The 15,388-nt window shown below is 44.7% G+C and overlaps 1 protein-coding gene across 2 annotated transcripts in view; it reads left to right on the top strand.

Annotated features, from left to right (window-relative positions):
* The first annotated feature begins 653 nt into the window (after positions 1–653).
* The window catches only part of LOC125721589 (protein NLRC3-like), a 114,956-nt gene continuing 100,221 nt past the window's right edge, over positions 654–15,388 (top strand). For both annotated transcript variants that reach the window (XR_007385841.1, XM_048997555.1), the window contains exons 1-3: positions 654–738; positions 8,825–8,926; positions 9,456–9,569. Coding sequence is in view for 1 of the 2 variants with exons in the window: in XM_048997555.1 (XP_048853512.1) it covers positions 8,865–8,926; positions 9,456–9,569 (176 nt within the window). In the remaining variant the exon portion in view is untranslated. The remainder of the gene's footprint in view (positions 739–8,824; positions 8,927–9,455; positions 9,570–15,388) is intronic.

The following is a 15,388-nucleotide window of genomic DNA, read 5'->3' as shown; positions in this document are numbered from 1 at the left end:
TAGATCAGTGTGGCCCCACCCCTCACTGCTGATCTCTGCTGTCTGGTTATGGCCGGATCAGTGTGGCCCCACCCCTCACTGCTGATCTCTGCTGTCTGGTTATGGCCGGATCAGTGTGGCCCCACCCCTCACTGCTGATCTCTGCTGTCTGGTTATGACCGGATCAGTGTGGCCCCACCCCTCACTGCTGATCTCTGCTTTATGGCTGTGGCCAGATCAGTGTGGCCCCACCCCTCACTGCTGAACTCTGCTGTCTGGCTGTGGCCGGATCAGTGTGGCTCCAGGGCCAAACAAGAGCTGGTGTTGGCATGGGCGGTAGCCTCTCCGGTCATACTTGGTCACAGCCACACCATACCGCAGGCCACGGGGGACAGGAGGGGATGACACACGCTGACAGGCTCACAAAGTGCATGGACACACTCTTGTTTTGTTTAATGTTCTGTCTGTAAAATATTACCTGTACTTGTTGAGCACTGAGCGAAACTGAGTTGAGCGAAACAACACGGTACAGCTGGTTATGATTGGGGAAGCACGCGTGCATAATCAGGGGGCGTGGCACACACGAGGATCTTACGAGCTGGGCATGACTCCGCTGAGTCTGTGTGCATTTTTTGCATGAAACGGTGCTGATCATTTCTTGCCTGTAAACGAAAGTGAAATGAAGTGTCGGGATTTTAAAGGCAGAGTCGCCATTTTATAAAGATTCTGGAATAATGTAAAGATATTCTATGTTTCAAGGTAAGATTATATTAATAAAATTAATATGTTTAACACAGCTTACATTTATAGCAGGATTTAAAAATTTTCCATGTAATTAAACATTAAATATACGTCCGTACAGCACAGTAGGTTACTGTACGTGTATCAGAAGAGTTTTCGAATTAACATCAATAATATTTAATTACTTACGCTCAGCCATGAGTTCACCTAATATACTGTGCTGCGTAAACATGGACCAGGACTTAGGCTGTAATATTTTGAAGCTATATTAAGTTTTTCTTTTTTAAGTGTTGGGGAGTAATGTTAGTGTGCCGAAAAATCCGGGTTAAACTCAAGGCTTAACATTTTATTAAATCAAAGGTTTTACCACGGATCTGTTCTGTGTTCTCCAATCTGAAAGATGTTGATTAATTGTAGTCATACTTTGCAGTCGTATTTAAACTGTTTAAATCAAATAATACGTAAGTCTGATTTTAATAATCGGCAAACATTAAGTCAAACTCAACCGACATCGCAACTGAATAACAGAAGGTGGTGTTTTAATTTTATATATCTAGCCATCCATCCATTTTCCAAACCGCTTATCCTACTGGGTCGTGGGGGGTCCGGAGCCTATCCCGGAAGCAATGGGCACGAGGCAGGGAACTACTCAGGATGGGGGGCCAGCCCATTGCAGGGCATAATTTTATATATATATATATATATATATATATATATATATATATATATATATATATATATATATATATATATATATATATATATATATATATATATATATATATAACACACACACACAACACAATTAACGCCATAAAGCGCCTTGGAATGACTCTGTTGTGAAATGCGCCATATAAAAATTTTAATATACATTTAATTTTTATATGGCGCCTTTCACAACAGAGTCATTCCAAGGCGCTTTATGGCGTTAATTGTGTTGTGTGTGTGTGTGTGTGCGTGTGTGTGTCTGTATAAATGTGAGCTCTTTATTATCAGTCCCGAAAAGGGCGCAGCAGAGCCAGCGAGCAGAAATGAATCACACATCGCGGACACCGAGCGGAGTAAATACGGAGGGGGGGAGTCACACATTTTACCGGAAAATAAACACACCGTGTGATTTTAGAGACACAAACTTGGGGGGGTCGCCCGTGGATTTGAGTCGCGCATGCGCTACCGATCCGAGTCAAACTGTTAAAGTATCAAACTATTCAGGTAATTAAGGACTGTTAGGGCGTCTTCTGAAGCTAAAAGAGCCATAGAAATAGGGCTTTGTTCAATCAACTTGGGCACTACTTTTTTCTTGTTTAATAAAAGGGGGGGCGGCGTGTGGGTTTGTGGGCTAAGCCTGTTTGCTTGTAATCAGAAGGTGAGGAGTTCAAACCCAGCATCTGTCTATCTATGGGGCCTTAAGAGGAGCAAGTTGAGGGAGGCATACAAAGGCTATTTCTGATAAAATTTAAATTGATCAATTACAAGGTCATAAGTTTATAAAGTTTTTAGGAAAAAAGTTAACCGTGCAGAAACCTGTAGTTTCTGAGGAAACGGGGTCTAAATTTGATTTTTAAAAAATGCTAATTTGGGGTCTACAGCATCTGCCTGTGAATCCCAGAGTATCAGCTCTAGACATGAATTAAGATTATTTCCATAATGATACCTGAGTAAGTGATTCCTCAGATCTTTTGTCTCCATTAATATATCATGCAATGTGCACAGCGGAGGTGTCCAGGTCCGGTCCTGCAGAGATACTATCCAGTAGCTTTCTGTCCTTCTTGGCTGATTTTATGTTTAATTTTGTTTTGCAAGAACAATAAAGTACAAAAAAGAAGAGAAGAACCAAACCCACCCAGGTGTCGCCTTGAGGGAAACAAAAAGCATTTAAACAATTAGTGTCTGCAGATTCTAAACAAGCAGAGGACCGAATTCTAGCGAAACTGTCCGACTGATGATTAAGATCATAACTCCTCTAATGGATGAAGAACTGATGGCTGATTTAGCCACATATCCTTGGGAGGCACTTTCAGAGAAGAACATTAAAGCAGAATCATTATTTTACAAGAAAAAACTAAATGTAAAGCAAGGACTTTGTGTCGCATCAAGCATCTCAGGTCTCATCCAGACCATTCAGTAAATAAACTTTGGAGACAATAGAAATTGTTTTCCAGTCATAGACTAAATAACAATGTGCAGATCTTTGCAGAATTTCTGTAAATTAACTGAAGACCTGAATACATGGAAAGTACCCATGTGCCCCTTGTGTTTGGGACAGAGGTTAGTGACATTAGGAGACATTTTCTGCAGCAGAACACAGTGAGAGAGACACTGTGGAAGATTTAAAAATTCTGTCAAGAGAAATACATTTAGGAAAAATGTCAGTACAGACAGACGACGGTACATCCTGCTCCAATGTTTCTTCTAAGTCACGTTCCTAGACTAATTTCAAGGCTTCCCAAGAAGAAGGGACCTTATTGGACAGTAGGGCATATAACTCTGACATTTTCCCTTAAGAGTGCTGCAGTTTAATAGCTGCTCCTCTATTACACACAGCGAAGGCTAATTTTATTCTCCCATAATGAAGTTTCCAGGAAATGTCTGACCTGTAGAAATGTAAAGAATTCTCTGTTTGAAAGACCACATGATAAGGAAATTTCTTCAAAAGATTTCAGGTTTTTGAACAAATAAATGTGAGAAATGAATGAGACCCTTAGACATCCAGCCTGTCAGCCAGTGACCTCTGACATGAGAGGGGAGATCTGGGTTCAGCAATCGGAGACATAATGGATTGTTAGAAACTGACCTAATGTGATTGAAATTGTCAATGAAGGAAAGAGATTTACGTAACCTTGGTATTATGGCTGAGGCCTCCAGATCGAGTCATAGAGAGGTTTGTCTGTCCATGAAGCAGCTTATCATGTTTATATCTCAGCTGACAGTGATAAAACAGCAGATTTGGCAAAGAGACAATGGCACGGTTTGTCGGTCTGCTGAGAACAGAATACTTAACCCTTGGCTTCTTATTATTCCAAATGTAATGAGAAATTTGAGTGTTCAAAGTCTTAAAAAAAGGAGGGAGCAAGATAACAGGGCAAATTTTGAAATAAAGTAAGCGAGGAAGAATGTTAATTTTAACCACATTAAATCTACCAAACAAAGAAGTAGACAAGGCTGAACATTTCTTCATGTCCTCTGAGAGTCTCTTAGTCAAAGGGGAATAAATAATATGACACAAATTATCAAAATCTGAAGTAACAAAAGCACCCAAGTACAGTATTTGAAAGCGGTATAAGATATATAGAATGTAAACTGTGTTATAATGTCTGGTGGAACGTTCAGAGGCAAAGCCAGAGATTTATCATAATTAATATTATAACCTGAGAGGCTGCTGAATGCAGCGATAGACTTCAGAGCAGCAGGCACAGAATGTTCAGGGTGTCGTAAATGTAGAAGAACATCATTAGCATGTACAGAAATGCAGTGAGAGACATTAGTGAGGGTAAAGCCTTGAATGTCCTGATTACATCGATCTGATTCGCCAGGTGTCAAATAAATAAAGAAAGAGCCCAGGAGATAAGGGGCAGCCCTGCCGGCAGCCTGCTCACTGACAGTATTACAGACAGTAACCGTCTGTACTGACAACTGCCATAGAATCTGCATACAGAGATTTTATAAAATTAATAACATGTGATCCCAGGAGATAAGGGGCAGCCCTGCCGGCAGCCTGCTCACTGACAGTATTACAGACAGTAACCGTCTGTACTGACAACTGCCATAGAATCTGCATACAGAGATTTTATAATATTAATAACATGTGATCCCAGGAGATAAGGGGCAGCCCTGCCGGCAGCCTGCTCACTGACAGCATTACAGACAGTAACCGTCTGTACTGACAACTGCCATAGAATCTGCATACAGAGATTTTATAATATTAATAACATATGATCCCAGGAGATAAGGGGCAGCCCTGCCGGCAGCCTGCTCACTGACAGTATTACAGACAGTAACCGTCTGTATGGACAACTGCCATAGAATCTGCATACAGGGATTTTATAATATTAATAACATGTGATCCCAGGAGATAAGGGGCAGCCCTGCCGGCAGCCTGCTCACTGACAGTATTACAGACAGTAACCGTCTGTACTGACAACTGCCATAGAACCTGCATACAGAGATTTTATAATATTAATAACATATGATCCCAGGAGATAAGGGGCAGCCCTGCCGGCAGCCTGCTCACTGACAGTATTAGAGACAGTAACCGTCTGTACTGACAACTGCCATAGAACCTGCATACAGAGATTTTATAATATTAATAACATATGATCCCAGGAGATAAGGGGCAGCCCTGCCGGCAGCCTGCACACTGACAGTATTACAGACAGTAACCGTCTGTATAGACAACTGCCATAGAATCTGAATACAGAGATTTTATAATATTAATAACATATGATCCCAGGAGATAAGGGGCAGCCCTGCCGGCAGCCTGCTCACTGACAGTATTAGAGACAGTAACCGTCTGTACTGACAACTGCCATAGAACCTGCATACAGAGATTTTATAATATTAATAACATGTGATCCCAGGAGATAAGGGGCAGCCCTGCCGGCAGCCTGCTCACTGACAGTATTACAGACAGTAACCGTCTGTATGGACAACTGCCATAGAATCTGCATACAGAGATTTTATAATATTAATAACATATGATCCCAGGAGATAAGGGGCAGCCCTGCCGGCAGCCTGCTCACTGACAGTATTACAGACAGTAACCGTCTGTATGGACAACTGCCATAGAATCTGCATACAGAGATTTTATAATATTAATAACATATGATCCCAGGAGATAAGGGGCAGCCCTGCCGGCAGCCTGCACACTGACAGTATTACAGACAGTAACCGTCTGTATCGACAACTGCCATAGAATCTGCATACAGAGATTTTATAATATTAATAACATGTGATCCCAGGAGATAAGAGGCAGCCCTGCCGGCAGCCTGCACACTGACAGTATTACAGACAGTAACCGTCTGTACTGACAGCTGCCATAGAATCTGCATACAGAGATTTTATAATATTAATAACATGTGATCCCAGGAGATAAGGGGCAGCCCTGCCGGCAGCCTGCACACTGACAGTATTACAGACAGTAACCGTCTGTACTGACAGCTGCCATAGAATCTGCATACAGAGATTTTATAATATTAATAACATGTGATCCCAGGAGATAAGGGGCAGCCCTGCCGGCAGCCTGCACACTGACAGTATTACAGACAGTAACCGTCTGTACTGACAGCTGCCATAGAATCTGCATACAGAGATTTTATAATATTAATAACATGTGATCCCAGGAGATAAGGGGCAGCCCTGCCGGCAGCCTGCTCACTGACAGTATTACAGACAGTAACCGTCTGTACTGACAACTGCCATAGAATCTGCATACAGAGATTTTATAATATTAATAACATACGATCCCAGGAGATAAGGGGCAGCCCTGCCGGCAGCCTGCTCACTGACAGTATTAGAGACAGTAACCGTCTGTACTGACAACTGCCATAGAACCTGCATACTGAGATTTTATAATATTAATAACATGTGATCCCAGGAGATAAGGGGCAGCCCTGCCGGCAGCCTGCTCACTGAGAGTATTACAGACAGTAACCGTCTGTACTGACAACTGCCATAGAATCTGCATACAGAGATTTTATAATATTAATAACATATGATCCCAGGAGATAAGGGGCAGCCCTGCCGGCAGCCTGCACACTGACAGTATTAGAGACAGTAACCGTCTGTATAGACAACTGGACCTTGAGAGAGACAGGTCCTGGATGGAGGGCAGGGGGGCACCGATGATCTTTCTGCTGTCTGTACGGTCCGCTGCAGTCTCTTCCTGTCCTGTTTGGTGGCTGCTCCATACCAGACTGTGATGGAGGAGCAGAGGACAGACTCAGTGACTGCAGTGTAGAACTGAATCAGCAGCTCCTGTGGAAGACTGTACTTCCTCAGTTGTCTCAGGAAGTACATCCTCTGCTGGGCCTTTTTGAGGATGGAGGAGATGTTGGTCTCCCACTTCAGGTTCTGGGAGATGGTGGTACCCAGGAACTTGAAGAACTCCACAGTAGACACCGGGCTGTCTGATATGCTGAGGGGGAGCAGTGATGACGGACGTCTCTTGAAGTCCACTGTCATCTCTACAGTCTTGTGCGTGTTCAGCTCCAGGTTGTGCTGACTGCACCAGAGTACCAGCTGCTCCACTTCCTGCCGGTATGCAGACTCATCACCATCCTGAATGAGTCCAATGATGGTGTCGTCTGCAAACTTCAAGAGTTTTACAGCTGAGTTCCTGGAGGTGCAGTCATTGGTGTAGAGGGAGAAGAGCAGTGGGGAGAGGACACATCCTTCAGGGGCACCAATACTGAGGGACCGTGTTTCAGAAGTGACCCCCCCAGCCTTACTTGCTGCTTCCTGTCTGTCAGGAAGCTGGTGATCCACTGGCAGGTAGCTGGTGACACGCTGAGCTGGGAGAGTTTGGAGGAGAGGAGATTAGGCACAATGGTGTCGAAAGCCGAACTAAAGTCCACAAACAGGATCCTGGCATAAGTTCCTGGACGGTTGAGATGTTGCAGGATATAATGCAGCCCCATATTCACTGCATCATCCACCGACCTGTTTGCCCGGTAGGCAAACTGCAGGGGGTCCAGCTGGTGTCCTGTAATGTCCTTCAGATGGGCTAAAACCAGGTGTTCAAAGGATCTCATGACCACAAACATCAAGGCGACAGGTGTGTAGTCATTCAGTCCTGTGATGGTGGGTTTCTTGGGGACCAGGATAATGGTGGAGTGTTTGAAGCAGGAGGGAACTTCACACAGCTCCAGGGATCTATTGACGATGCGGGTGAAGATGGGAGCCAGCTGATGAGCACAGGTTCTGAGGCAGGAGGGGGAGACACCGTCTGGTCTGGGGGCTTCTTGGATTTCTGTTTCTGGAACAGCCGGCTCACATCCGCTTCATGTATTCTGAGTTCCGGGGGGAGGGTGGGGGGGTGATAGGTGTGATGGAGGTCGTGGTTTTTGTACTGTACTGTGTAGATGGACTTTGTTTAAGTACATCTGCCCTCCCCTGGTCTGCTGGAATATCACTGCTGTATACATGCACCCACTGCAGTCACTGATCCGCCTGTCGATCACCCGCTCCATCCTTCCCTCACTCATGAACAAGACCTTGAGATACTTAAACTCCACTTGGGGAAAGACCCCCTCCCTGACCCGGAGAGAACACTCCACCCTTTTCCGGCTGAGGACCATGGTCTTGGATTTGGAGGTGCTGATGCTCATTCCAGTTGGTTCACACTCAGCTACGAACTGCCCCAGTGAGAGCCGAAGGTCACGTTCCGATGAAGCCAACAGAACCACATCATCTGCAAAAAGCAGAGACCTAATCCTGAGGTCACCAAACCGGACACCCTCAGCGCCCTGGCTGTGCCTAGAAATTCCATCCATAAAAGTCTAGTCCGAACCTCACAGCCTCACTCACCAGCTCAGGCTCCTTCCCCACCAGAGAGATGACATTCCATGTCCCTAGAGCCAACTTCTGCAGTTGAGGATCAGACGGCCAAGGTCTCTGCCTTTGCCCACCGCCCAACTCACACTGCACCCGACCCCTTTGGCCCCTCCTTCGGTTGATAAGCCCATTGGAGGGGGGGCCCGACCAGGGGGGGCAGTGACCCTCGTCCGGGGGAGGAAAAACGTGAATCCATGTTTTACTCATCATAAGGGGTCTAATGAGCCGCAGTTCGTCTGGTTCCTCACCCAGGACCTGTTTGCCTTGGGTGACCCTACCAGGGGCATAAAGCCCCGGGCAGCTTAGCTCCTGGGATCACTGGAACACGCAAACCCCTCCACCACCATAAGGTGTCATCTCCAGGAGACAATGTTTATACATATATTTATAAAAAATGTGGCAGTGAAATTTTGCACTAAACCTCTTTACTATGTGTAATGCTACACATGGAACATAACAGAATGGAGACACAATTCATCAGTTTGATGTAAAAATGCTGAGTACTCGATATTGTGTATTTATCTATGCATCTACTTACCCTTCATGTTCACAGAGGCCCCAGCAGGAATCATCTGGTCTGGATCAGCATAGAAATGGATGGATCTGCTTCTGAAATGCGCCCCCCTGTGGGGTGTAACAGAAAGAGCCCTGAGAGGTAACAGTGTTACAGCCCACTAGCATGCATGTCTCTCTGGGTCTATAGTCAGGCCAGAACATAAAAGTAAACTGGGCTCCTAGCTAGGGCTGGTCAGTGGGCAGCACTTTAATATGTGTAGCTTAATAAAAAGACCTCGCCATCTTCTGTCTTCACCGTCTTCTTCCACAATCAGCCAGTTCTTTTATACTAGAGGCGAGCAACAGACCATCCCTCCTATACAAAATGGCCACATAACAAAACTAAACAAACAAACAAAAACATATATAAACAGGTAAAAAGTAATATCATCCAAGTCTAGTTATGGAGGTTTTTAACGGTCATACTAAAAGTTTCATATAATATCTAAATTTTAGATGAGACAATTTCCTTAACAGCCGACTGTAAATAAGTCTGTTTACATCAAGAGCTTCACAGCATATCGAAGTACATGAAGGCAGAGCAGAAGGCTAAACAGCAGTGTGATGTCGTCCCCATTGTATGAATTATATTTATACCATGAGGGTTTGTTTCCTCTCGCTGCCCACAGTGTCCTGATGAAGAGAGCAGACTCCCCTGTACCCAGCTGTGTCTCCATGAAGAGTGACAGGTCAATGGAGCAACCAATCGTCTTCAGAGAGGGACCTTTTCCTACAGATCAAAGGTAAATGTGCATTTAAACAAACACTGTTAATGACATTCAGACTCTCAGTCAAATGGCACAGAGACTCATACAAGCTATGAGGAAATAACATATTTATAATGAATGCACCAATTTTGATCTTTAACAGATTCCATCACCTTGAGAATTTAAAAGTTTTGTCTGTATTCTATATAAATAACATCTGAGGTACATGGATGAGGATTACTGTAAAACCTGACTTTTTGTGAGCTGGAATTGGAAGTCATTTAATTGCAAAGTGGATTTTAAATTTCAGTCCTCAGCACAGAGCTGGAAAAAAACTGGTTTGCCTGTTTCCCCTCCGCATGTCCATTAAGGAATGACTCAACAACAGATTGTCGTCTCGTGAGACAGATGCTTCTGTTTTATTAAATCATTTCACTCTCATGAATCCATTAGATTATGCTCAGACGAAGGCTTCAGTTTAACATGTTTAATGGAACTATGTGGCTTAATAATGAACCAGTATCATCAGACAAAAAAGAGAAAGACTATTGGTTTGTTTGCCAAAGGTGACAATTAAATTTTGCTGATTCAGTACAAATATAAGTAAACATTTTTAGAAGTAAATGAAATTTCTGTAGGATAACAAGTTTAAAAAGTACACAGTACATAAAGAAAAAATCCTGAAAATGCCATACAGTACACAGTATACGGTAGACATTAAGGCTGGCTGTGGGGGCTGCACATCGACAGCAGGCATTGTGGTGTCTAACGGCAGCATGCAGGAAAGATCCCCAGTAGCGCTTCTTAGCTGACGGTGGGGGAATGAGCCGGTGGCTGAAGGTGCTCCAAGATAGCGCCCCCTGGAGCCTCGGCTGGGTTATGGACCAGGCCAGTGGGGCCAGTGCCCTGGGGCCTCAGGACATTAGTGGCTGTGTGTTGAAAAACATTTATAGTGCAAGCCATGAAATGCGCCCCCCTGTGGGGTGTAACAGAAAGAGCCCTGAGAGGTAACAGTGTTACAGCCCACTAGCATGCATGTCTCTCTGGGTCTTTAGTCCGGCCATAGGGCACTTGGCACCCGCCAGTCGCCTGGGGCACTTGGCACGGTTTTTCGAAACTCTTGCTGGATGTGTTGTCATAGCAGCACATCCAAATCCTCAAACCTGCTCAGAGCAGGTTTGTTCTGCGTAAACTAGGATTAGCTCACAGACTTAATAGTGTCCGTGCGTGGAAATGGGTTCAGTCATGGCCTCGCCTTTCATATACATAAAATCAACAAACACATACATACACACACACACACACACACACATACACACATACATACATACACACACAAACTCATACATACAAACATATATATATATATATGAATGAAATGTTGTGTTTGTACACTTTAACTTGTTCCCATATCCTGCATGATTGTGCTTGTATTTTATCTGTAATTATGACAATAAAAGAATGATGAAGCACTGGAGACATAATACTACATTCAAGTGATAAATACAATAACTAAAAACTACTTACACAATTAATTTGTCGGACACTTTTTGCCAGCCGTCTTTTCTGGTTTGGGTCGCTTTTGATGTGTTTCCTTTAGTAGATACTAAATCTTTGAATTCATCATACTCCTCTGTAGCATTCCCCTCGGATTGACGGCCGAAAGACTTGACTGATGGTTAACGATGTATTTAAAATAAATTAATTACCAAAAAAAAACGTAGCCAACGTAAGAGCTTGTGCATTTACCAGTGGGGGGTTTAAACCATTTACAAAATATCTTAAAGCAAAAGACAAACACGTTCTTCGCTTAGCTTAGCTTAACGATGTTCTGGTAGCCGAAAAAAAAGGTCCCTCAAAAAAAGGGGTCCCACTAAATAAAACTACACAAGTATAAATGAATGTATACAAATGAATACAGAATACAAACGTATATTAAAAATATGCAATACGCAACTCAGTATGTTTTGTAACATTAATTAGTCTCATGTCAAACCTTGGGGTTATTTACACTCCCACCAAAATTACGTGTGTTCCAAGCAATACCCACAAACACAAATAATTTGCAAATCTGTATCATTTGGAAAATAAAGCATAAACATCAGTGAAATGTACGTAAGTAGCTTCTAATAACAAGACTAACCTCTGCACTGGACGTTCTAGCACTGACAGCTTACCAAGGCGTTCCCCTTTCTCGCTAAGTCTCTTATCTCCTATACATATTTTACCCTTTCTTACCAGTCCATCTTCATCAGTCACAGTCTCTAAAATCCGTCCCAGTTTCCTTTCACATCTGGGTAACAAGTCATCCACAAGCATCACTGTATCTCCCGCTTGTACATTTCTCTTCGGTGTGTGCCAACGCTGTCTTGCAATAATAATGTGGAGATACTCCCTTTCCAGTGACTCCAAAATTGTTCCGCCAGATACTGTACTCTGCGCCATCTCCTTTGTCCGTAAAGGTCCTCCCTAACAAACTTCCCTGGTGGATGTAGAGCCATGTTGGACTTCATTGTAAGTAGATGATTGGCTGTGAGTGGTTCCATACTGTCAGGGTTGCACAGGTTGTCCACAGTAAGTGGTGTTGAGTATAGCCATGACTTCATAAAACAACGTTCGCAGAGAAGTATCGTTGAGTCTGCAAGAGGCCAATGATAATGTGGAGTTCAACACACTCCTGATGGTCCTTATCTGGCTCTCCCACACACCTCCGGCGTGACAGGAGTGAGGTGCGTTGAAAACAAAATCACAATGTTTTTCGGATAGAAAGGTGGTGAGTCTGGGAGTGTCAAGTTCTTGTAAAGCTTTGTTCAATTCGTTCTTTGCCCCCACAAAGTTGGTGCCTTGATCACATTGGATTTGTCTAACAGCACCACGAATTGCAATGAAACATCTCAGACCATTTATAAAGGCACCAGTGGACATATCCTCTAACATTTCACTATGGATCACTCGTGAGCAGAAGCAAGTGAAAAGCAAACCATATCTTTTATGCTGCTTTCTTCCCTCTCTAGTGGTAAAGGGACCAAACAGTCCATGCCACACTATGAGAAAGGTGGGGAGGGCTCTACACCTTCCTTTGGAAGGTCACTCATCCTTTGACCTTCTGCAGGTCTTCTGAGTCTCTGGCAAGTGACACACTGCCGGATAAAAGATGCAACTGCTCTGCTTATTCCAGGAGTCCAATAGCCATTGGATCTGATTTCATTGATGGTAAAGCCCTCGCCTTGATGTTTTACTCTTTCATGATAATGACTAATTATCAGCTTAGTCACATGATGGTTTTTTGATAAGATCACTGGGTGTCTGAGTAAGTTGGAGAAGGATGATCGACTGAGCCTTCCTCCCCCCCTGATCATGCCATCTGCATCTAAAAAGGCATCTACTGTAGGTGCTGCACCTTGGGATGATCTGGCAGCCGACTTCCCTTCTTCAGTAACTGTATTTCTTGTTTGTATACCTGCTTTTGGAGGTGTTTGACCATGACATGCCCTGCACTTTCCAATGCACTTACATTAGCGGGGCCATTTATTTTTCCTTTAACTCCTCGCAAAAGGCATGAAATGGCCTTAGTAGCCTGCAACCATGATGAGAACTCGGACAAGCGGTCAGCAACACTACACCCCTGTATGCAGTGTTCCAGTTCTTCTCACCTCTGGATCACCTATTAGAGGTCCCAATACTACATCTGTTATTATCGGTATTTCCTGTTTCCAGAGGAACACAGAACCACCAAACCAATTTGAGGAAACAACTCATTTATGGTTTTCCCTCTAGAGGCAGTGTCTGCTGGATTCTCTTCTGTTGAGACATAAAGCCATTGTTGAGGATTTGTACTGTGGCGAATTGTCTGAACCCTATTGGCTACAAACGTGTGAAAGCGTCGTCCATCATTATTTATGTTGCCCAGAACTACTTTTAAGTAGTTTGGAGTCTGCCACATTCGAATAGCTAAGCTCTTCTCTAAGCATATTGCTGACTGTAACTGAGACTACTGCCGCTGATAATGTTAACCTTGGTATGGTGGTCGCCTTTGTGGGAGCTACATATGAATTTGGCAAAGTCTTGGAAAGATGGGAATTCGCCACCTTCCATGAGGGCTACCGTAACCTGACGATTCCAGCGCAATGCTAACTAGTCAGGTAGCTTCTGAATTAATGTTTGATTTTCCTCACAGTCACTCAGTATGTCTAGGCCCTTTGCATGAGGCATAGCTTGCAAACAGGCATTTAAAAATCAGAAAATGTCTGTAACCCTTCGGCATCTTTGGACAGTATTTGTGGCCATTTTGAGAGCCTCTCCGGAAATGCCCTTTGGATGATGAATGGCTGACCGTAACGCTGACCGTATGGCTGACCGTATGGCTGACCTTATCACTGACCGTATCGCTGACCGTATGGCTGACCGTATGGCTGAAAGTAACACTGACCGTATGGCTGACCGTATCACTGACCGTATGGCTGACTGTATCACTGACCGTATCACTGACCGCATGGCTGACCGTATGGCTGACTGTATCACTGACCGTATCACTGACCGTATGGCTGACCGTATCACTGACCGTATGGCTGACTATATCACTGACCGTATCACTGACCGTATGGCTGACCGTATCGCTGACCGTATCACTGACCGTATGGCTGACCGTATCACTGACCGTATCGCTGACCGTATCACTGACCGTATGGCTGACTGTATCACTGACCGTATCACTGACCGTATGGCTGACCGTATCACTTACCGTATGGCTGACTATATCACTGACCGTATCACTGACCGTATCACTGACCGTATGGATGACCGTATGGCTGACCGTAACGCTGACCGTATGGCTGACCGTAACGCTGACCGTATGGCTGACCGTATGGCTGACCATATCACTGACCGTAACGCTGACCGTATGGCTGACCGTATCGCTGACCGTATGGCTGACCATAACGCTGACCGTATGGCTGACCGTATGGCTGACCATATCACTTACCGTATGGCTGACCATATCACTGACCGTAACGCTGACCGTATGGCTGACCGTATCACTGACCGTATCACTGACCGTATCGCTGACCATATCACTTACCGTATTCCTGACCATATGGCTGACCGTATCGCTGACCGTATGGCTGACCGTATCACTGACCGTATGGCTGACCGTATCACTTACCGTATGGCTGACCGTATGGCTGACCATATCACTGACCGTATGGCTGACCGTATCACTGACCGTATGGCTGACCATATCGCTGACCGTATGGCTGACCGTATCGCTGACCGTATGGCTGACCGTATCACTTACCGTATGGCTGACCGTATGGCTGACCGTATCACTGACCGTATGGCTGACCGTAACGCTGACCGTATGGCTGACCGTATCGCTGACCGTATGGCTGACCTTATCGCTGACCGTATGGCTGACTGTATGGCTGACCATATCACTGACCGTATGGCTGACCGTAACGCTGACCGTATGGCTGACCATATCACTTACCGTATCACTGACCGTATCGCTGACCGTATGGCTGACCATATGGCTGACCGTATCACTGACCATATCACTTACCGTATCACTGACCGTATGGCTGACCGTATCACTGACCGTATCACTTACCGTATCACTGACCATATCACTTACCGTATCACTGACCGTATGGCTGACCGTATGGCTGACCGTATGGCTGACCGTATGGCTGACTGTATGGCTGACCGCATGGCTGACCGTATCACTGACCGTATCGCTGACCGTATCACTGACCGTATGGCTGACCGTATCACTTACCGTATGGCTGACCATATCACTGACCGTATCACTGACCGTATCACTGACCGTATCACTGACCGTATGGATGACCGTATGGCTG

This window comes from Brienomyrus brachyistius, unplaced genomic scaffold (genome assembly GCF_023856365.1).
Source record: "Brienomyrus brachyistius isolate T26 unplaced genomic scaffold, BBRACH_0.4 scaffold34, whole genome shotgun sequence".
Lineage (NCBI taxonomy): Eukaryota > Metazoa > Chordata > Actinopteri > Osteoglossiformes > Mormyridae > Brienomyrus > Brienomyrus brachyistius.
The sequence above is the reverse complement of the archived record's forward strand: the minus strand, read 5'-3'. Positions and strand labels throughout refer to the sequence as shown.